The 21543-nt window shown below is 45.2% G+C and overlaps 1 protein-coding gene across 4 annotated transcripts in view; it reads left to right on the forward strand.

Annotated features, from left to right (window-relative positions):
* Window positions 1-21543, forward strand: part of NEURL1 (neuralized E3 ubiquitin protein ligase 1) — a 2006504-nt gene that overhangs the window by 1637565 nt on the left and 347396 nt on the right. For 3 of the 4 annotated variants that reach the window (XM_069611712.1, XM_069611713.1, XM_069611714.1), the window contains one exon: window positions 3666-4346. The exons of the other annotated variant lie outside the window; for it this stretch is intronic. In XM_069611712.1, the coding sequence (XP_069467813.1) occupies window positions 3666-4346 (681 nt within the window). The remainder of the gene's footprint in view (window positions 1-3665; window positions 4347-21543) is intronic. 4 annotated transcript variants of the gene reach the window in all.

Here is a 21543-nt window from a genome sequence, read left to right on the forward strand (position 1 = left end):
AATTCACAGAAGCTAAATTCTACTTAAGAGCATCAAAATGAAGATTGTATGACATTATTGAAACACAGCAATATGGACCGATACTAAAAAGATACCACCTTCATTAAGAGTTTTATTTTTGGTGTTGTTGCAAATATTTTGTTGTTCAACAAAGACATTGCTTAATCCAAAATTCCCCCTACTTTAATTAATACATTCACCTAGATAGTGTCATGAAAGGATCTTGAAGCGGTTTTGGGGGTCAGCACAGCACACGATAGACTTTCAAAACAACTTCACCAATTACAGCAGTATATAGATATGCATTTTAGCGGTGGCAGTAATTGGGGATCATTGGTGGGAGGGGAGATGTTAACACTCCATAAAGCCTGATTGCTGAACGACCAGAAAAGTGCAATAAAGGCCTCCACCAAAAAAGAAAGCAATATTTCCTGCACTAAATAACAGAGCAAATATCCAGTCGACCAATCCGAAGCTTAACAGAGCAGCTGATTGAGAGCAGAATCCATGTAACAGGTCTACAAGAGTAGACAGACATCACTCACTTGAACAGTACTTTGAGTCTACCGGGGCAAAACTAGCAGAACACAATCCAACTCTTTATTCATCTCTTGTATGTGTCAATTTTTAGGTAACATTTGCCCATATATAGTTTTACAATGGTGGTTGCATCCAGACTTGTATTGGCTCAGGAAAGTCCGAACACTAATGTGACCATATAGATTTTATATACATTTGTTGTTTCACAGCCATGCCCCAATGTCTTTTATGGCGTGCCCCAACCCACATAATCTCTGTTTAAAACTGTCATGTTTACACCCTTTACCCACCTCACAAGGCATGATAATTGATCAAAGAGCGTTGTTTTGTTCTCAGACTTACACCAGAAATCATTTTATTATATGCATGAATAAAATTATGAATTATAAAAATGATTAAGTGTAATATACGCATTTAAAAGTGTTATATGATATGTGCGCAGTGTATCTGAAAGATGCGTACATTATGGAGAGAAACATTATGAATGATTGACAAAGTGAGCTTCGTCAGCAGAGTGACAAGAGAGTAACGATGGGAGAAAAGTCGAATAGTAATATAGTCCTACTGGTCCACGCTATCATGAATGTGGAATTTTACTTGGACAAACATGCAATAACTAATGCTAAACCTCTACTCTCTTAAAGAGGAGCACTTCCACCTTGAACTAAGTGCACTGTGTAAGAGAAGGGCAAACAGGTGACGTTTTTGTTTTCGCATATGGCCTTGTGACAGTCCACTACTCAAGAAATGTGATGGGCCTGTGGTCGAAATTTTTTGGTTTCTCTAAATCATGTATATTTCTATGCTGCAGATCTTATGAAATGCATAACATGTGCACTGGAATGCTTGTGATTTATCAATAAGGAGAAATTTATGAAAAGGTGCAAATTACACGCTATGTCCATTTGGAAAATGTTTATTCTTCTTTGTGAGTTGAACTCACTATCTCTGGAAGAGCTTGATAGATGGTTTCCAGGAAGAATGTGTGTCAAAGAAATTGTACCAAACAGAAGGTTTCAGGCATAAGTATGAAATAGCAATCAATGGGAAAGTCCTTTGTTGTCTATTGTCAATGTTTTCTAAATCATCTATAGGCTGAATAGAAATTCCCTCAAAATAGCTTTGTTAGTGAACTAGGGCGTTGACGTGGATGAGAAAATTACGCAGAGGAACAGGAAGTCAAATAAAGTGACTCTATTAGAATGGACGGAGGACATGGGCAGATTATTAACAATAGAAAGACCACATCCTAAGGCTTAAGAAAGCAGAAGGCATTTGAGAAGGTGTGGAGAAACTAATGAATTTATTCTGTGAGTAAGTGCATCCTGTCTATCAAAAATACTGTGAGATGTTCTTAGTTTAAAAGGTCAACACAATCAGGAGCTTGACAGTATAACGTGCACATCTATTTTTATTTAGAAATGAAATTTGGGTAAAATAACCGTTGTTGATCATTCTGTAGTACAGTATATGTTCAACTTTCTTTAAGACATTCACAAAGAATAGTGATACAAAAAATGTCCATATTTTTATAATGCTAAGAAAGAAGGGTAGAGAGAACAAATAGTTGTAAACACCAAATATACAAATATGTGAAACTAACTGTAAGTACATCTTTTTCATCAAAGGTGCGAGTTTGTAAAGCAAAGAATCAGAATTACACAGTTTTTATCTTTAGGTTCGTGTTGTGGTTCTGGCTCAGTGGCCACTTCCAACCCTACAGAACAGTTGAAGCACAGATGTATCACTGGCAGAAAGAGCAGAAATGTCCTTTAACTTAAAACTTCACATTATCCTCATTAGACAGGAAAATGTGAGCGAAGAGATGTGAAATTTGAAGATCTAGTTTCACGAAAGAGGTGCGAGAGGAAGACACCCAGTCGGTGAGGAGCAAGCTGGTTGGAGCAGAAAGAGGTGCAGAAAGACATCTAAATACAAACACTGTGAGTGATAGTTGTGAATGTAGAATACTCCCATCCTGAGACTAGTGTTCTGATGAAGTTTCTTACACAAGGTGTCTGCGCATTTTTTTAGTAGTAGGCACAACCCTCATGGTGACAGGCTCCACCGCATCCAAGTGAGAGGAAAATCAGTGGAGGCCGCCTTGTGCACCCCCCTCTTCTTCTCATCCTGGGATTGCCTGTGGTAATCGGCCATTGATAATATTGTAAAGTGGACACATTACCTTTGGGTGGAAAGGTCTGCACTTTCTAGGTTGATCTTGTTTCAGTCTCGAGTGTCAGAGCAAATGGTGCCAGGGAAATGGGAACACTAGCCTACCTTAGGCCATGCTCCTGCTGGGACATGTTTCCCCATATTGCCACTATTAAGTTGACTAGTAGTGCTTGTAAAGAAATAACGTTTATGGCGGTCTGACTACCTTGTCTGACAGTTAGGGGTTTCTGATCTGACATGTAGTCAGTCTACAGTAAACATGGGTGATGTGACACCACAGTTGGCATTTTTGTTTTAGTATGATGTGGTTCTTTTGGCATTAGCTTTTTTAAATGTACTCCAAAGTTAGGTTTTGAATTATGAAATCAAATATACCAGAGATGAAGTGAGTTGCCATGGTTCAAGGATTTCAGTGGAATATGTGTAATAATATTATGTAACTTCAAAGTAATTGTACAATGCATTATTCTGTCTGCACAAAAGTAGTACAGGCATAGAACTTCATTGCCCTGAAAAACTTGTGTTAATTAAGTCCTTTTAAACCTCTAGCTTGAAGAATTATATTTAATATGGCTTTTCTGTTTATCCGTTCTTCATCGTTGAACCCTACTGTGTGTAATGTACTTACCAATGCCTGCCTTTGATGAACAGTCTTGCTATCTTCAGTATTTTGTTTAATGACCAGTTGAATTTATGGCTAATTTGTCTTTAGTATGAAACTTTTAGCTGGCAATCTTTGTTGTTTAGGTATTTTTTTGACGGCTGAAATGTTAATGATTCCATTTCTTGTGCTGGTTGAATATGTTTTCTTCTACTCTTTGCATTATACATTTACCCAAAAACTCTGATTCTCTCTCTTATTTGATAAACCCTCGTTCCTCTTTTTCAGGAGATTTAGAAATAAGATTGTGCACCATCTGATTATATTTCTTATTATCTTTGCATTACAGATAGTGAATTAATTCCTCCTGATTGTCTGCGTCCAAGATCCTTCACTGCCATACGCCGCCCATCGTTACGGCGAGAAAATGAAGACACTCGCCTCTCGGTGAGCCTCTGCGATCTGAACCTTCAAGAGGAGAACCTTCAGATGATGACGACGATGTGTCCTATTCCACAGAACTCCCTTAACTCCCAACATTGCCATCTCCTCCCATCACAACTCGAAAGCGATCTCCGTTTCCATCAGTTGCGGGGAGCCCATATTAAAATGCTTGATGATCAAACAGTGGCCCGGTTGGAACATGCCCGGGAGGAGAGGACCTTGGTGTTCACTAGCAGGCCCCTGAGAACGAACGAAACCATTTTTGTAAAGATCAACAAATCAAACGCCTCCCGCACGGGGACATTGTCTTATGGTGTGACCTCCTGTGACCCAGGTACTCTCAGGCCCAGTGATCTTCCCTATAACCCGGAGTCGCTGGTGGACAGGAAAGAGTTCTGGGCCGTGTGTAGAGTGGCAGTGCCTCTTCAGAGTGGAGATATCGTAGGATTTGTAGTGAATTCCGAAGGTGAACTGCATTTAAGTCACAACGGTGCCAGTGCAGGCATGCAAGTCTGTGTGGACTCTTCACAACCCCTCTGGATGTTCTTTGGGCTTCACGGAGCGATCATGCAAATTCGTATACTAGGTATGCTTTTAATTTTTCGCAATGTTAGGCGATCAGTGACTAAGTGAGCTCTACAAGATGCTAAACAAATGCAACCAACGTTTTCGGCCTCACAAGCTTTATTGCAAGTGTGAGGTTTGTTGCCTGCCATTCCCCTGTGCTCCAACTTTTTAGCTCTGAGATATGACATAGTGCAACACAAAGAGTTTATTGTAAAAAAAAAATCCAAATGCTAATAAATGTGTTAATACAAACAATAAAAAACGAAGCAGACTATAACTGCTGCCTGACTTTTGCTGGTAGGTAACTTGCAGGCGTAACTGTGTTTACATTCCCTCCCCTCTAACATGTTATGTTATTCAGTATTTTTACTGCGACCATCACCATCATGGTGGTCTTACAGCACCTGGCCTTGTTCGAAAGGGGCCATATTATGTCCCTGCCAAGATGTCTCCAGACCTTAGTATCTGGAAAGGAAGGGGAGTTTTGGGGAGGAGATTATAGGAAAGAGAAACTAGACAATAGAATGACCAGAAACAGAGAGCAAAACCAATTGGGATGAGTGAGAGGGGATGCGTGTTTCTCAAATGTGATACATTATTGGTAAGCATGAGTGTAGGACTCAGGAGATTACAGCATTAATTAGAGGGGAGTTCTATTGTGATGGCAATATCTAGAACAGAAGAAGCATGGTAATAGATGCAGTTAGATGATGTTGTAGTACTTATTTCTTCTCTCAGTTATTTTGAGGATGGTTTGAAATGGTAGACACATTATCTGTTTGAGGCGCCTCCCTCTTAGAGTTGCATGCACTTGTTTGTATTTCATGGCCATACAAATTCATGACCAAATGCACATACAGTATTCATGTTTGTATAATCACCTGAAAGCGTCGCTCCTGAAGCTTATCACAGGTTAGACTCTCAGTGGCTTGTGACCTGTCAAGGTGTGTTTAAGGTGAGCTGCACTTGCACCCCATAGGAGAGCATTCAGTAATGAGCCCTAAACGGGTTCTTTGAACTCTGTGTACCCACATCTCGTCTCACCTTTTTATTTTCTTCCTGAGAACACAAAGGTGTATGTGTCAGGTGTCATCCATCCTGGGTGTGTACTATGAACTAAAAAACAACATTTCTCCGTTTGTAGCTTGCATGACTCTCTTGGTCAGACACATTTTTACCTTTTGTAGCCCGGGATTATGAAAACATACCACATACCGATGTAAAATCCTTTGAAAACTCCAGGGTGTTTGTATGAGGGGTATACTTACAATATTTTGAATTTGACATTAGAAGGCTATTTGTATGTTAAAAAAGAATTTTAAGTGATGTTATAGGCTTTCTTGTATATTTGTAAGAATATACTCTGGCACACCACTCTGGCAAAAGACAACAGAGGTAATTTTATAGAAAGACGCCAATTGCCCAGAGCATTCCACTTAGGTTTGCACTTACCTGCAAAGAGGTCCTCTCTGGCCAATTTACGTCATGTGTACTGTGGAGTGGAGATTAAAAGTGTAAAGAGATGGTGTAAGTCTATTTACACCACTCTTTTGCACCCCACAGTGCAAACTGTGTAAACGCTGCCTTCCATGTACTCATGGCAGGTAGCGTTTACAATTAATTCCTATGGAATCCGCCTGCTTTTTAAAGCAGGCGGATTCCTTGGGAGTTCATGGGAATTCATTGGGAAATCATTGGTTCCATGGGAAATCATAGGGTTTATGCCAAAATTAGATAAAAAGGGGGGCAGAAACGTTACTTTTGTTCCACCTCCGCCATCCACTTTCAAAAACCGCAGTAGGCATGAAGACATTAAGACAGGCGTAACACCTTTACTCCTGTCTTGTGCGCCTTCATTTATACTCCAGGAACTTTGAAAATTATCCCTAATTGTACTCATGTTCCAGGTCTGTGTAAATTGTCTGAAGGGGGCATGTTCCATTTGCACTTGGGTGCAAGCAGGTCCCCTCTCTGCAATTTTCGTCATTTGCACTTCAAAGTGAAAAAGGGAGGTACTCAATGCTGGCAAAATCATCTTTACATCTCCCTTGTGTACTTCACAGTGCAAACTTAACAAGCCGCTTACGCTTGCCATGTCGTATTTACAACGGATTGCTGTGGAATCTGCCTGCTTTTTGTTGGTGTAAAAAGCAATCATATTCAATAGATATCCACAGTATTTACATCTCTATGAAAATGGCATGCTGTCATAAATGCTGTTGTATTATTATGGCAGAGGATGGGGGTGGCAGAAACAGATATTTCGTGTACTGTCTGCCATAAGAAATACTGAAAATATGACATTGAGTAAACATCATGAGAAAAATGTTTACACATACATTTTTATTTATTTTATTTATTTATTTGCATTTATAAAGCGCACAGAACTGCCCTGGGGCATCGTGGCGCTGTTACAGCAGACTTAGTCATGAACACAAGCATAGGAATGTGTTTACAGATGTAACCGAGTTACATAGTACATTTCACATTGGTAATAAACATTGAGCTTAAAGGTTATGCTATGCTGTGGATACAATGCAAGCATGAGAGTGAATGTGGCAGACTTTAGCGGAATAGGAGGGTTTTGAGGTTTTTACGGAAGGTATGGTATGATTTTTCGTTCCTTAGTGAGGTAGGTAGGGAGTTCCAGTTTTTTGGTGCGAGGTGTTGGAAGCTGGTTCCTCCCGCCCTGGATCTTTGAAACGTGGGGACATCAATCATGTTGGTGCGGTGAGCTCTGGTGGGTCTGATGGAGGCTTTCGGTGTGATTCTTTCTGCGAGATAGGGTGGGGCATCCAGGGATAGGCATCTGTGTGTGATGGTCATGGCTTTGAACAGTATGCGTTCCTTCACATTTTATGTATGGTTTGTAATTTACACCATAAAGGAAATTAATTACAATTTCAGTTATTCTCATGTTAGACTTACTGTTCCGTAGACTGTATTGGCAACCTCTTTGGGTTAAAGTGAATAAGCAGTGATCTTCTCTGAAGTCTGCCATATATATCAGGAAACCTTTCTAACTGTGGTGAATTTTTAAGATGAACAATAATATTATTCGAGTTTCTATAATAGTATTATGTGATTACATTTATTAAAGTTATTCCGTATTCCCGGTGAGGTTTTTCGTGTGTAATGTACTCAGACATATGATATATCGGTACGGGTGATAGTTGAGACCACCAGCTGCTGTGTTCAGTATCAATTGCCAATTGCCTACTGCAAGCTTTACACGCCAGGTGCTTTGATCTCCAGTCCATTTCCTGTTACAATAGACCCCAGGCATTTACAATTAGCCTTACGTTTTGACATGCAGAACCCCACAGCCTATAACTGTCACATTGTCTCTGCCCCTATGTGCCTAAATGCCCCCTTCGTCTACAGCAACATCATCACATCTAGCCAAAATTCCCGACTCTAAATTTCGAGACTGAACCATTAACATATTGTTCATGTAGGCCTGTAGGGGATATGTTTGTAATAACACATGTTTTAATGTCATGTCAAGGTATTGTTCAAGAGTGGGGAGAGTCCCAGACGCATCAGTGAATTGGGACATTAAACGTAAAGAATTAACATTAGGGTTCACGCTGCTATGCACTAAGTTCAAAATCATTTGTAATTATTCAAATAATGTGTGTATCATTTCCGATATCACTTCAAACATGAATTAAGCCATCTCTTATTCTGAAAACAATCAATATAGCCATACCATGTGAACTCAAAGTTCTGATTTATTTGGATGTGACACTTATTAATTCAAAAAGGAATTTCAAAAAGTGAAGAACAAGAAAATACTTGTGTTAATAAAACATGTGTAAGAAAAAACAAAAAACACATGTTCAAACAAGTGACAACCTTCTTTGGACAAATTTAGAACCAGAGGACAGAACATTGGGCCTCATTACACGGATGGGGGTAAGGGTTTACCGTACCGGTATTTTACCGGTACCGGTAAATCCTTACGGCCTTACTACGAGGTCCCTTTGCGGGTTGGGGAATTTAACGCCTGCTTTTTGCAGGTGGTAAAAACCAACCCGCAAAGGGACCAGGGAGCTAATTACGGTACCGCAATTTGCGGTACCGTAATTAGCGCCTTCCCCATTCCCATAGAGCCCTATGGGGCAAAAATGGGAATGGGGAAGGGCAATGGTGGAAGGGGGAATTACCGCCCCGCCAACCTTGTAATAGGGCGGTAATTCCCCTTTCCACCAAGGCGGTGCCGGTATTTTACCGGCATGAAGCGCCATGGTTCATCGCCATCCGTGTAATGAGGCCCACTGAATAAAGAGCAATCCTTACAAATCAACAAACATGAAGTTATATAGAGGCACGTGTTACTTTGGTGCTTCCTAGTGTGCCAATTTCTCTGACTTTTGGATTGGCTAATTAGTCAAGTGCAGGTCTGCCTACATGTATGTGTCAGTCACTAATTGATTTTCAAACAGTTTGCAAATTAAGAAGACATCTGAAACACGTTTCGGCAATAGGGCCACCTGCTGGCACAGGGTGTCATTGTTATATTGGAAATGCTGGGCATCATGGTCCGCATGATTAGGTGTGGCTTTTGGCTGACCACTTTGGGTGTGGAGAGGAGGTGCCAGCATGGCAGCCCAAGGCATTAGAATCAGCATTGTGGTGGACGGTGTTGGATTTTGAATGCCAGTACATGTTCTGTGTTGTAGGTATGTTCCTGGTGATGGTGTTGCGCAGCCTCTTTTGCATCACATGACGTTTAGACAATTACAGCCATCTCAGAGGTTTCCATTCTACTAATGGAAAGAGATTACCTCCTCTGCTCGCCTGTGTACGCTGTTCTTTGTAGGAGACTGCAGAAGAATGAAGCAGCAAAGCAACTGTAAAAAGAAAATGTATTAGTTCTATTTCTCTTGCTCTTTTTTCTACAAATGAATTTCGCTCGAGCCATTCAAATGTGACATATTGATCACACATTTTTTGGTGTTCCACCGTCAGCTTTAATGTCATTGTACAGTATTATTAAACCATCATTCATCATCCGAAATATGACATGGACAATGTTTCATACAAACACTCTAGAACTGTAGAATTGCAAATGCAATGGTAAAAAAGTAACATTAATTTGTCAAAATTGCTCAGATAATTATACAAATGTCGTATTGGTTCACAGAACTCACAATTCAGCATACCTCTAGCATGGCAACATACTGAACTGTACTTCTTTATTCAAACCCATCCGTGGAAACTAAAAAGGATGTCTCACTTTGTCATTATGCTCCAAATCATATGCTAATCAGTTCAAGTGGGATAACAAAATAAGCATAGAGGACCTAAATAATCTAAAAAAGAACTGTCTAAGGGTTCAATAAGCCCATGCAGGTACATTGTGAACAGCATAAGAATTGAAGACTATGGGCAGAGGAGTAGCCCTGCAATGCCAAGGTTGGCTGAAGGCTACCGACTTCAGGGAGGACATGCAGTCCAAGGTGGTAGATATGCCTTTCGACAGGAACAATTTGTTCAGAAAGGCGGTGGACAAGATGCTCCAATCAATTAAGACCGACACAGAGACTGCACGGTCCCTGGGGACACTGAGGCAGAGAAAATCAGCGTTGATGTCCTCCACAGGTCAGGATGCAGACGCGTAAGCAGGCCTGAACCGGCCATGGATCCGGTCCCCCACTTTCGCACCCCAGTGGGCAGCTGGCTAGTGAACTTTGTAGACCAGTGGAAGACCATTACCACAGACAAATGAGTGCTGGATGCTCTTCATCAGGGGCACACCTTGGAATTCCAGAACAGGTGTCCTCGCATTCCTCCTGCGGCACGTCAAGAATTACACATGGCCCAGCTGCTACAGGAGGTCCAGGCCATGTTAAGAAAGGGGGCAACAAAGCCTGTCCCCCAGCACCTTCGGGGATCCGGAGTGTACTCCAGATACTTTCTGGTACAGAAGAAGTCAGGAGGGTGGCAACCAATCTTAGACTTAAGACGCAAGTCATTGAAATCCCAGAAGTTCAGGATGGTCACATTGCAGCACGTGCTCGGCCTGCAGGAGAAAGCAGATTTTCTGGCAACCTTGGTCCAGGGACAGTACAATCAGTTCAAGGCCCTACCTTTCAGCCTGAAGTCAGCCGCAAGAGTGTTCACAAAATGTTTGGCTCCGGTTGCAGCACATCTGCGCCTAAAGGGGATCCACGTCTATCATTATCTAGATGATTGGCTGATCTGCTCCCGCTTCCACGCGCTCGCAGTCAAGCACACTGCAGAGACCATTCGTCTCCTGACGGATCGCGGTTTCTCCATCAACTATCCAAAATCCTGCATGGAGCCATTGCAGAACGCTCTGCAGGGAGCTGCGGTCCAGACATGAATAGGAGCTTCAGCAAGTACAAGTAACTCGTCTCTTCAGCAAGTGGGGTCGGCCCCAAATCGACCTCTTCGCGAGGGTGACCAACTCCAAGTGCCAGAGGTTTGCCAGCAGGTTCCCTCAGACAGGGAATTTGGGGGATGCTCTACCTGTATGCCTTCCAACCAATTCCATTCCTGCTACGTGTGATCAACACACTCAAACGTTGTCATTGCATGATGATACTCATCGCTCTGGCATGGCCCTGGCAGATCTGGTACCCATACCTGCATCGTCTGTCGTGGCTCCGTTCATCCGGCTACCTCTGCATCCCCTCCTTCGCGGCAGAGAAAATGGAAAAATACTGCACCACGATCCAGCGTTGCTGAGCTCTCCCACTGGAATGCAAGAACATTCTGGCCAAGACCAGGGCGTCCTCTACGCTGTCATGCTATGGTCACAAGTGGAAGCGCTTCACAGTGTGGTGCAAGACTAGGAAGATTACACTGCTGCGAGTCACAGCTACACATCTCCTTCTGTATCTGCTTAGCTGGCCAAGGCTGGTCTGGCTCAGGCCTCGATCAAGGTGCATCTGGCTGCCATATCCTGTCATACCAGGACACCTGGCAAGCTATGTCTGTGGTTACACAGGCTCATCAAGCAGTTCCTCAAAGTCCTCTTCAGGACTTTTCCACCAGTGAAGTTTCCTGCTCCGGCTTGGGAGCTCAACGTCATTTTGACTAAGCTCCTGAGGGCCCCTTTTGAACCAATGCATCAGGCCCCTTTGAAGTTTCTATCGTGGAAGACAGGCTTTCTGGTGGCCATCACCTCGACCAGGCAGGTAGGGGAGATCCAGGCCCACTCTTTCAAGCAGCTGTACTTGTCTTTTAATGCTACGAGAGTGGTGCGATGGACCCACCCCACCTTTATGCCAAAGGTTCCCTCAGAATTACATCTCAACAAGCCTTTGGTTCTACCAGTCTTCTTCCCAAATCCTGCTACGCCGGCAGAGAGGACGTTGCATTCGCTGGATGCTGCTCATGCCTTGAAGTTTTATGTGGCATGCACAAAGGACTTTTGGAAGCCATCTCAACATTTTGTGAATCTTGGACCTGTGAATCGGGGAAAGCCCTGTCTAAGGGTGCCATATCAAGGTGGCTCTCCGGCTGCATCATTAACTGTCATCGTCTGGCTAGCAGACCTCTTCCAGGTCGGCCGAGAGCTCATTCCACCAGAGCTATCGCAGCAACAACAGCGTTTCCCTCTGGTCTTCCCCTGCTCGACATCTACAGCACTGCTACGTGGAGGTCCACCCACGCCATTACGAGATTCTACTGCATCAACAGGGATTCCGGTCTGTTCTAGGGGTAAGTGTATGCTTATGTTGAGCCTTGCCCCTTCCCGTGGTTGTACATATGTACTGCTATGTAATCGTATTCAGGAACATGTGAATCCATGCCAGACCCCATGCAGGAACAAGTTACTTATCTGTAACTCCTGTTCTCCAGCATTGGTCTGACATGGATTCACATGCAAACCCTCCCTCCTTCCCCTCTGTGGCTCATCTTCGTTCATACTGCCACTTTACGTGCTGCCACTGGGGTGGAGCTTAGGGGGAGACGACAGTCATCGGATGGGGGCAGTATGACCGTACGGACAGTGATTGTTTATAGAGTAAAATACAGTTTTCAGGCTAAAGCAACACTGTTTATTCTTTTACTGAGGATTCCCAGCCTGACAACGGGGAATATTCATGAGCATGTGAATCCATGTCAGACCAATGCTGGAGAACAGGAGTTACAGGTAAGTAACTTGTTACATGCCCCCCATTTCACAGTGATTTTCTCAGATTCCTTGGTTAAGTACACATAACACTCATATAGATTGGAAGCGACTCAAAGTCTAAATACCCCATATTCGACTTCTTTTTGTGGCTTCATCAAGCCTTCCCATGGTGCAACCTACACATGAGGGTTGTTGCCTGCAATGTTATCCACAAAGTATGCAGAGGACAGGTATATGTTTTATCAAATTGAAGTAAAAAGCCTGACTCTCATTGCTCCTTTTGCTGCAGCATAAACTTCATCATGAAACACATATTCCTCACAACAATATTTGCTTGCTGTCACTTAAAGAGATGATGTTGCTGCAGGACTACTTCAGGAACAGCTTAACCAAGGGGTTTATTTAACCAGCCTCTTCTCTGGTGGGGTTTCCCATCTTTTTTGTTTAGAAGACAACAGTGTAAATGAGACCCGTCATTGACCGTAATTGGTTGAACAAATTATACCTTTAGCTGTAAAAAATGTACATATTGCATTTAATGTTAGACTTGATAAAACCAAGCAAGCAATGTCTGTTCTTCACTAAAGTGGGCCTCATAGACATGTATAACCTGACCTGCATGTGAGCAGTTGACAAGTCGAAGACCACTATCAAGACTCAGCAGAACCACTTCAAATACCTGTTGATACCATTTGGGTTTTGTAATGGGCACGTGGCATCCCCTATCATTCTCTGGAATTATCATCAATATGTAAGCCACATGAAGCAAGTGTTAAACTGCCTTAGAAGTCACTTCATCTACGCAACAATATGGAAATGTAGATGCCATTCCTCAGTAGTGGAATTCTTCGGTTTGGTGTTCTCACCACAGCGGATCTCTATTGACATTAATACAGTGCATGCCATCCTTGGTAAGCCAGCACCAATGCACAGTACAATGATTGGCAGGGCTCACAAGCTTTGGCAATGGCTCATTCCCTGCTCTTTCGCCTCGCTTCTTAATTTAACATGACCTGCAAGAACACACTCCTTCTCTGGACTCCCAACATCGAAAAAGCATGACAACAGGTCATGTTTGTGTTGTGTTCTGCTCCAGTGCTGGCACATCTGGTGACCCTGACGTCTGTATATTTTGAAACCCGACACCTACGCAGCCCACTGCTGTCTCATCACAACAAGACACAGATAGTGTTCTCTATTCCATTAAGCTAAACCCTGCTGGGTAAAATGACATTCATGATTAAAAGATGTTGGCTCCCAAGGTAGCAAGCCATTTCACAGTGGGGATCTAAAAATCCTCTGAAGTCATATCAGGTTAAAACATTTTTAAATGTCCTCAAAACCTCTGCATGCTTGAGTCCTGCCATGCAGTATGATGCTTATCTTTGGCCATTTCCATTTCAGCCTCTTACTCCAAGATCCAAGCACAGAATGACAGACACCTTATCTAAACTATATCACAAAGTGTATTGTGTGCCTCAACCATTGCCATTTCAACTCGGGTATTTGCAATTCAAGAAAGCTTGACAATTCATAGAATCTAAACATTGAACACATATGCTTGTAATAATGCAGTTATTAAAACAATATGATCCAATGCGTGAAGTCAAACGTATTGCTATTTAAAGTGCCAGTGCAACTTCATTTGACCTAAGCTTGCATATGATAGCACATAGAAAAGTGTGGTATGCTTCCCCGTGATAACGGCAAGTGGATAACTTAAACAACCTGGAAGCAATTCATTGAAAGCAACAACATCCTCATGCCTTTCTTCTGCGAAGGAGATCGTTGGGCCACAAGATTAAAACGAGATAAATTAATACGTTTACAGAATAATAAATAATTGATGCAGACAAGATATCTCAAGTTTCCACTTTTTAGTCCAGGTCGTTGGAGAGAGTTATGTAGTAAAACATGCTTGTGTGCACTCGGTATGTGTATAGCCAGTGTGGAATTAGTGGTGTGTGGCTGCATACTAGTGCTAGGTGTGATACAGTGGTTGTGCGAGATCAGTAGAATGTGTGCAGCAAGACCAATGGACTTAGGTATCTGCATTCAGGCGGCGCTGGTGTTTGTGAATGAGACTATGGGCCTCATTATGGGTTTGGCGGTTGCCGTGCCTGTAACAAAGGCACGGCTGCCGCCAAACCCGTGATTTTACTGGCACTTGCAAATGTGCAATTGATGTGTCATGCCGTTTTCGGGGGACCCGGTAACTGCCCATTTGCGGGTGCCGGCAATAAGGGAATCCCCATTCGATCCCATAGGGCTGAATGGGAATGGGGAGCTCGGATGCACCGGCACCATTCATAACGGTGCCGGTGCATCCACGAGTTGTTCTCACGGGTGCCGCACTGCCCACCAGGTCGGACCTGGCGGGCAGAGTGAGACCTGCAAGCACAACTCTTAGTATGGCGGTACAGTAGCAACGGTGCCGGTAGCGATACCAGCATACTTATAATGAGGCCTGATGTGTGCAGCTAGGGTGATTTCGAAGGGTGTAGCTGCTGTCTAAAGACTGTTGAGTTGAACGTGGAGGTGTGTAAGTATGTGTAAAACTAAGCCGAATTAATCAAGGGGTTTAGCTGAATTTTGTTTGTTGGTGCAGAGGAAAGAGTTAGCATAGTGGTGTGTTTGAGTGTCTGTATGCTTTCAAGGAGGACCCTGTTCCTGTTGAGCTTCTAGTGCCTGCCGAGGGGGTGGCATCTCGTTTGCGTTCAGACTGTTAGGCTAAGGTCCTCCTTGTGTCTTGTAGAGTCAAATTGCTTTGGCGAAGACTACCGGGTGGTGACATGCAGATCTGTCCCAAACTCATGTTGTTTCTGTATAGGTGGTAGAGACGTCCTCGGCTGCTAGTTCTGTTAAATGGAATCCACGATAGGAAGTTCTACTAAAACATTCTGAGAAAGTTGGGATTAGCAAAGAATGAGTGCTAGAACGTTTCCTGGTATATAGTTCTGCTCAGGGATTTCCAGATGTGTGCGATTATCAAGCAAGGGCATTTCCTAGACTGATAGCATAGTTCATATTTGCAGGGCAATTATCAAGTTCATAAGAGCTGATAGTGCTTGGGTTGGTAGTTCTGCTAGATAGATTCCCGGTAGGTAGTCCTGCTAAATACATTAATTGATAGGTGTGATTAGCAAAATAATTGCTAGATGCCCCTCCTTCCAGTATCTAGCTCTGCTCCTGGATTTCCAGATGAGTAGGATTAACAGGCATGTGCCTTCTTGGACTGACAGCGTAGTGCATAATTGCATGGCCTTGATCAAGCTCAGGAGTGCTATTAGTGCTTGGTTTAGGAGTCTAGCACAGTCAGTCCAGATTATTGGTGATAGATAACTATGGGCCTCAGCGCGTACAGTATTCCTGCGGATGGAGGTAATGACTCAATTCAGTCAAGTACATGGGTGCCACTACGATTCAGGTTTCAAGTCTAAGGGCAAAGGCTCCAGGTAATGGGGGTAGATATCGTCTGGCCTGAGAGTCTGTGATAGGGTCCGTATTGGGCAGGATACCACACCAGTTTAGTGCTTGTGGTGGTAAATCGGGTGAGTCACTGCATTCCCTTATGTGTTTTAGGCAAAGAGCCATGCTTTTAGTGCCTTCCGGAATGCCATGTAGTCTTTGGGTCTAATGCGGGGAGGCAGTAAGTTCCACAAAGTTGGTGCTAGGGTTCAGTAGGCAGGCGGATCCTCCGATCCTGGCCAATTGGAGGTGGGGAAAACTAGGTAGGAGGGCAGTGCTTGACATTAGGGTGGCAAGGCGTCATATTTTCTTGTATGAATTTGGAGCTTGCTTTGTGCACTGCTAAATGTGGGTAATACATAGTAATTTGAAAGTCACCCTGCGTCCAATTGAGAGCCAATGTAGGGTGTGGAGAGCAGGCGGGATGTGATCCCTCCATCCCAATGCGAGAAGTAGTCTGGCAGCCAAGTTTCCAGAGGTCAATATCTCTGAGACATGCTGCTAGGTCAGGGCACGGTTAGGTGGTCGATTCAGGAATTCTCAAGATGGTTTGTGTGTCATCCGCATAGTTATAGCAGGTGAGGTTGTGTGAGCGGATGATCCTGGGTAGGGGGGCCCTGTAAAGGTGGATGAGAAGGGAAGAGAGGCAGGCAATTTGGGGTACTCCAGTGTTTACTGGGCATGCCGAGGGGAGAAAAGGAGGGAGATGGGTGATTTGCTGTCTATTAGTGAGGAATGAGGCTGACTCTTGTATTCCTAAAAAGTGCAGCCTGTCAAGGAGGATCATGTGATTAATGGTGTCAAACGCTGCTGAGAGGTCCAGAAGAGTAAGTGCTGCACATCCTTCTGAGTCTGCTGTGATAGAGATCAGTGTGGTTTCTGTTCCGTGGCATGGACGGAAACCTGATTGTGCGGGGGCTACGAGATTGTTAGATTCCTCTAAACCATTGAGCTGCGAGTATGCAGTGCAGTCGATAAGTTTTGCCAGGAATCGGGTGTTAGAGATCAGCCTTTAGTTGATTGGTAAGAGAGAGTCGAGGGATGATTTTTTAAGCAGAGGTTTGACATGCACAGTTTTGAAGGATTCTGGGGAGTTGCCGGAGGTGAGGGAGTCGTTAAGAATGGACCTCGCCAATTCTCCTGCACAGGTGGAGGTGAAGATTTCTTTGAGGAGAGAGGCGGGACAGGGGTCGAGGTGTGGGCCAGAGCATCTGTTGATGGATAGTAGTTTCACGAACTCCTCGCTCGAGATAGAGTTGAAAGAGCAGAAAGAAGGGTTCTTGGGGGGTGGACTGTTGGATCTGGTAGAGCAGGTGTAGAGCGGGTGGACAAGATGGAGAGTTTGGCTTTGAGGGTGGCCGTCCTGTCTATTGCTGTTTTGTGGAAGTGTTCAGAAAGGGAGTTGAAGAGCATTTGTGAGGAGGCAGTCGGTGCTGCAGTGCAGGGCGGGTTCAGGAATTCTGTGGTGATCCTGTGGAGCTCTTTGCTGCTGCTATGGCAATTCAGGATCCTTTTACTATAATAGGCTTTTTTGACCTTTCGGATCTCTGATTTGTAGTTTCTGTGGTGGAGGGTGAGTACTGATTTGCTATGCACGGTTCTGGAAGCTCACCATTTGCACTCCAGGGAGCGGTTATGGGGGTTTAGAGTCTTCAGGTGGGGGGTGAACCATTTGGGCGTAGGTCCTTTGTGGCAGAGAGCGCACTTGGAGGGGGCTAGGGGAATGAGGGAGTTGTTTAGCCAGGAGTTCAATACCTTTATGGGTAAGGATCTAGCTGTTGCCGGGAGTGATGTGAGGGCACTTAGCAGCACCTCGGCCAGGTCTGGTAGTACCTTGACCTTGTTCCAGCACTTGAACTGAGATGCAGGGTTAGAGGATTGCTTGGCGGATGCCGGCGGTATGAGTTGAGAGAAAGGTATGGCAGAGTGGCCTGTCCCGATCAGGGGTTGGAGGGTGGATGTGGAGATGAGGTTGGAAGAGCTGAAAATAGTGTTGAGGATGTGGCTGGCGCTATGCGTGAGTCCTCTGATATGCTGTGTGAGGTTGAGTGCCTCTAGGCTGTTGACCAGGGGTAGAGTCATGGAGTTGTTGGCAAGGTCGAACCAGATTTTAAAGTCTCCCAGTAGGGTGAGTGCTGGGTGGTTAACTAGAATAGCTGCTAGTGAGTCGCATAGGCTGTTGGCGAACAGCCAGGGGGGCCTGTAGACAGGTAAGAAGCTGTGTGAGAGAGTAGGCAAGAGAGAGTTTGACTAGAAGGCATTCACAGTTAGCTCTGCTGGGTTGTGTTTTAGTGGAGGTAATACCGGTGTGAGGTTTGTGGAGGATGGCTTATCTGCCTCATCTAGAAGGTCTGTGGTGGGTGATGATTGAATAGGCAGGTGGGGATGCTTCATGAGCGATAGGTTCGAGGTCGTCCGAGAAGCAGGTTTCCATGATGAAGATAAGGTCAGGGTTCTCAGAGGTTAGGAAATCATAGATGCTGTGTTTTTTCTTGGCTACTGAGCGGGCATTGAAGAGGATGCAGGTGACTTTGTGAGGGGTGGTGGGGGCAGTGTTTTCCCAGGGGGATATTCTAATGGGTGCATAGAGGGCTGCGGGTGGTTGGGGAACAGGAAGAGAGGATGGGCAGTCGTAGGTCTTCGACTAAGTAGCGGCATGGGATGGGCGGTTTGGTTGGTACCTAGAGGTTTGGAGGGTTGAGGCGTGGTGGTGGGTCGTTCAGAGGTGTCTGGCTAGGTGTTGTTATGGATTGGTTCACAAGGGATGGGAGAGGTGGAGGGGATGAGGGTTGAAGGAAAGGGAAAAGGGGGATGCTGTCTTGAAGGCGGGCGGTGGTAGGCAGGGTGGCAGGGCTAGGAGAGGCGAGGTGGATCGAGAGGTGTAGGTCAGATGAGACATGCAGAGTTGACGGAGAGGGGCATCGTCTACCTCTAAGTCTTGTGCGTTTGGGTGCTGAAGGAGTGTGTGAGCAGGTGGGGGTCTGCAGAGAAGGGGGTTGAGGTGATGGTTCGGGACAGGGCAAGACGTGCCAAGCTCAGGGAAGGTAAGGGGGTGGCCGGGGTAGGCCTTCTGGTGGTGATCGGTGTGATGGAGAGGGTGTTGGGTAGGTGGGCAATGTTTGCCGAGGGCGGTGTGGTCGGGCGAAGGAGGTGGAGGTAGCGCCGGAGTTGGCAGAGGGGGTAGGCCTGGACAGGAGAGGGGTTGGGCATAAGTTGTCACATCACTCTTTGGATTCCTCTGGGTTGGTTGTGGAGGGAGTGAGTGACAGGTCTAAAGTGTGTGTGAGGGAGGGTGTCTGGTTGGCGTGTGCGGGAGGACAGGAGGGGCAGTTGGGGTGAGGAGAGCCTCCCCTCATGTGAGAGATAGGCTAAGGCTGATTTGTGGTGGTCCCTGGGCTTGTAGCTGTGTAGGCGAGGGACAGAGGTGCAGCGAGTGAGGGGCAGGGTGTGTTTCCAAAGTAGGCGCAAAGTTTGAGCTGTGGGGCAATGTTTTGGAGCGCCAGAGGGCTCCTCTGGTCTGAGAGTTTGCTGCTGGGGGGTGGGACGCTTTGGGAGGGGGAAGGCATTCCGCCTAGGGAAGCGTAGAAGGGAAGGGGGAATGGGAGGGGTTAATGGGAACGGTGCAGGGATCAGTTGTTTCTGGGCATGCCATAGTGCCCCTCTGGTCTGAGAGTGGAGGGTCGGCGCTGAGAGTATGTGGGGTGCTGTGGGTACTCTGAGGGAGGACGGGAAAGAGGGTTTGGAGGTGTGAGGAGGGCCTGCAGCGACAGTTGGGAGTGGGTAGGCAGTGGTCCACTCATGTTGGGCCAGAGAACTCCTCCGGTCAGAGAGTTGGAGGGTGTGTGGAGAGTGAGGGTGGCAGTGGGTCGATATGTGTGTGGGGTTTGGGTGGAGGGGTCAGAGGTGAAGAGGATTTGTGGCGTGTGAGTGGCTTCATGAATGAGGGTGCGAGGGTGTAGGATGTAGGTCGGGTGGAGTGCAATTGGGAATGTCTGAGAGCTCTGTATGTAGGAGAGTAGGGTAGTGTATCGTGAGAGGCGGAGTGTATGTGAAGGATTCTGGGTGTGTGTGCAGTAATGGGTACCAGGAAAAAGGTCCGAGGGTGAAGGATGAAGGGTGGATGGGGTGTGTTCTGGAAGATCTGAGAGTTCCTTGTGTATGTTAGAAGGGGGTGTGTGGGGAGAAGCGGTGTGTGTGCATGATTCTGGGTGAGTGTGATACTGGGTTCAAGAATTAGGGTATGACGTGGGTGGTGCTGGGCAGGTGTGGTGTATTCTGGAGTGCTTGAGAGCTGATCTTGTATGTGGAAGGGGACGTGTGTGGTGAGTGGCACTGTGTGCGTGGGTGAGTCTGGGTGAGTGCAGTAGTGATGTATGGGAAAAGGGTGTGGTGGTACAGATCTAGGTTGTTTATGTGTCTGGCTTGAGTGTGTGCTGATCGCCATGGTCCTGTAAGCGTGTGGCTGGAGATGGGCAGGTTGGAGGCACTGGGGGGGGGGGGGAGTTTGAGCTACTACTATAGATGGGATGGCTGGATTTGAGAGAGTCTGATCAGTGCACAAAGGCATCCAGATTAGAGGCCACAGCAGCTTATATAAGCAGCTAAATTGGATGCAGCATCAATAAGTGTAACTGTTTTGAGTAGAGGTACATGGCTACCTGGTTAGAGGGAGAAAGCGTTTAAAATGAGGGCACAACAGTAAATGCAGTAGTTCCCACACCTGGGATACCTGGAGAGAGGAGAAAATGCTTAAAATGGGAGAACAACAAAAGAGGCAATAACACAGAGATTTGGGACACCCAGATTGGGAGAGAAAGCACCCAAATCGGGGCACAACTGCAAATACAGTAACACCTAGATTTGGGGCACCTGGATAGAGGGAGAAAAGTGCCTAAAATTGGGGCACAACAGTAAATGCAGTAACACCTAGATTTGGGACACCTGGATAAAGAGAAAAGGGCCCAAATGTGGGCACACCAGTAAATGCAGTAACACCTATGGTTGGGACAGCTGGATAGAGGGAGAAGGGCCTAAAATGGGGCCACAGTAAATGCAGTAAAACCTAGATTTGGGACACCCGGATAGAGGGAGATAGCGCCCAAAATGGGGACACAACAGCAAATACAGTAACACCTAGATCTGGGACATCTGGAGAGAGAGAAGGGCCTCAAATAGGGGCACGACTGCAAATGCAGTAACACCTAGATGTGGGACACCTGGATAGAGGGAGAAAGTGCCTAAAATGGAGCACAACAGTAACTGTAATGACACCTACATTTGGGACACCTGAATCTGAGCTTGAGAAATAGGGAGAGTACACACTTTGGCCCCAGAAAATGGAGATACTGTTCATAACTAATACTCTATTTGCACTCCCAGTATCTTTGGCTCAGAAACAATTGTGTGCTTTCAATTAGCACTCGTTCAACTTCCTTTTTATGGAATTCACCCATTGCTAGAAACTTTTAATGTTATTTAATCATAGAGTAATATTTCATGACTATGAGGCGACCAATAGGGCTCAGGTTAAGTTCTACATGTAGTAGGATAGTGGGTGTACTCTTTGGTAGCAATAATATTTTCTTCAAGAATAGGTTTTCTGTGGTTAACATTGTTATACAACTATAGTAATAAT

This window comes from Ambystoma mexicanum, chromosome 8 (genome assembly GCF_040938575.1).
Source record: "Ambystoma mexicanum isolate Mex_15411 chromosome 8, UKY_AmexF1_1, whole genome shotgun sequence".
In the NCBI taxonomy this organism is placed as follows: domain Eukaryota; kingdom Metazoa; phylum Chordata; class Amphibia; order Caudata; family Ambystomatidae; genus Ambystoma; species Ambystoma mexicanum.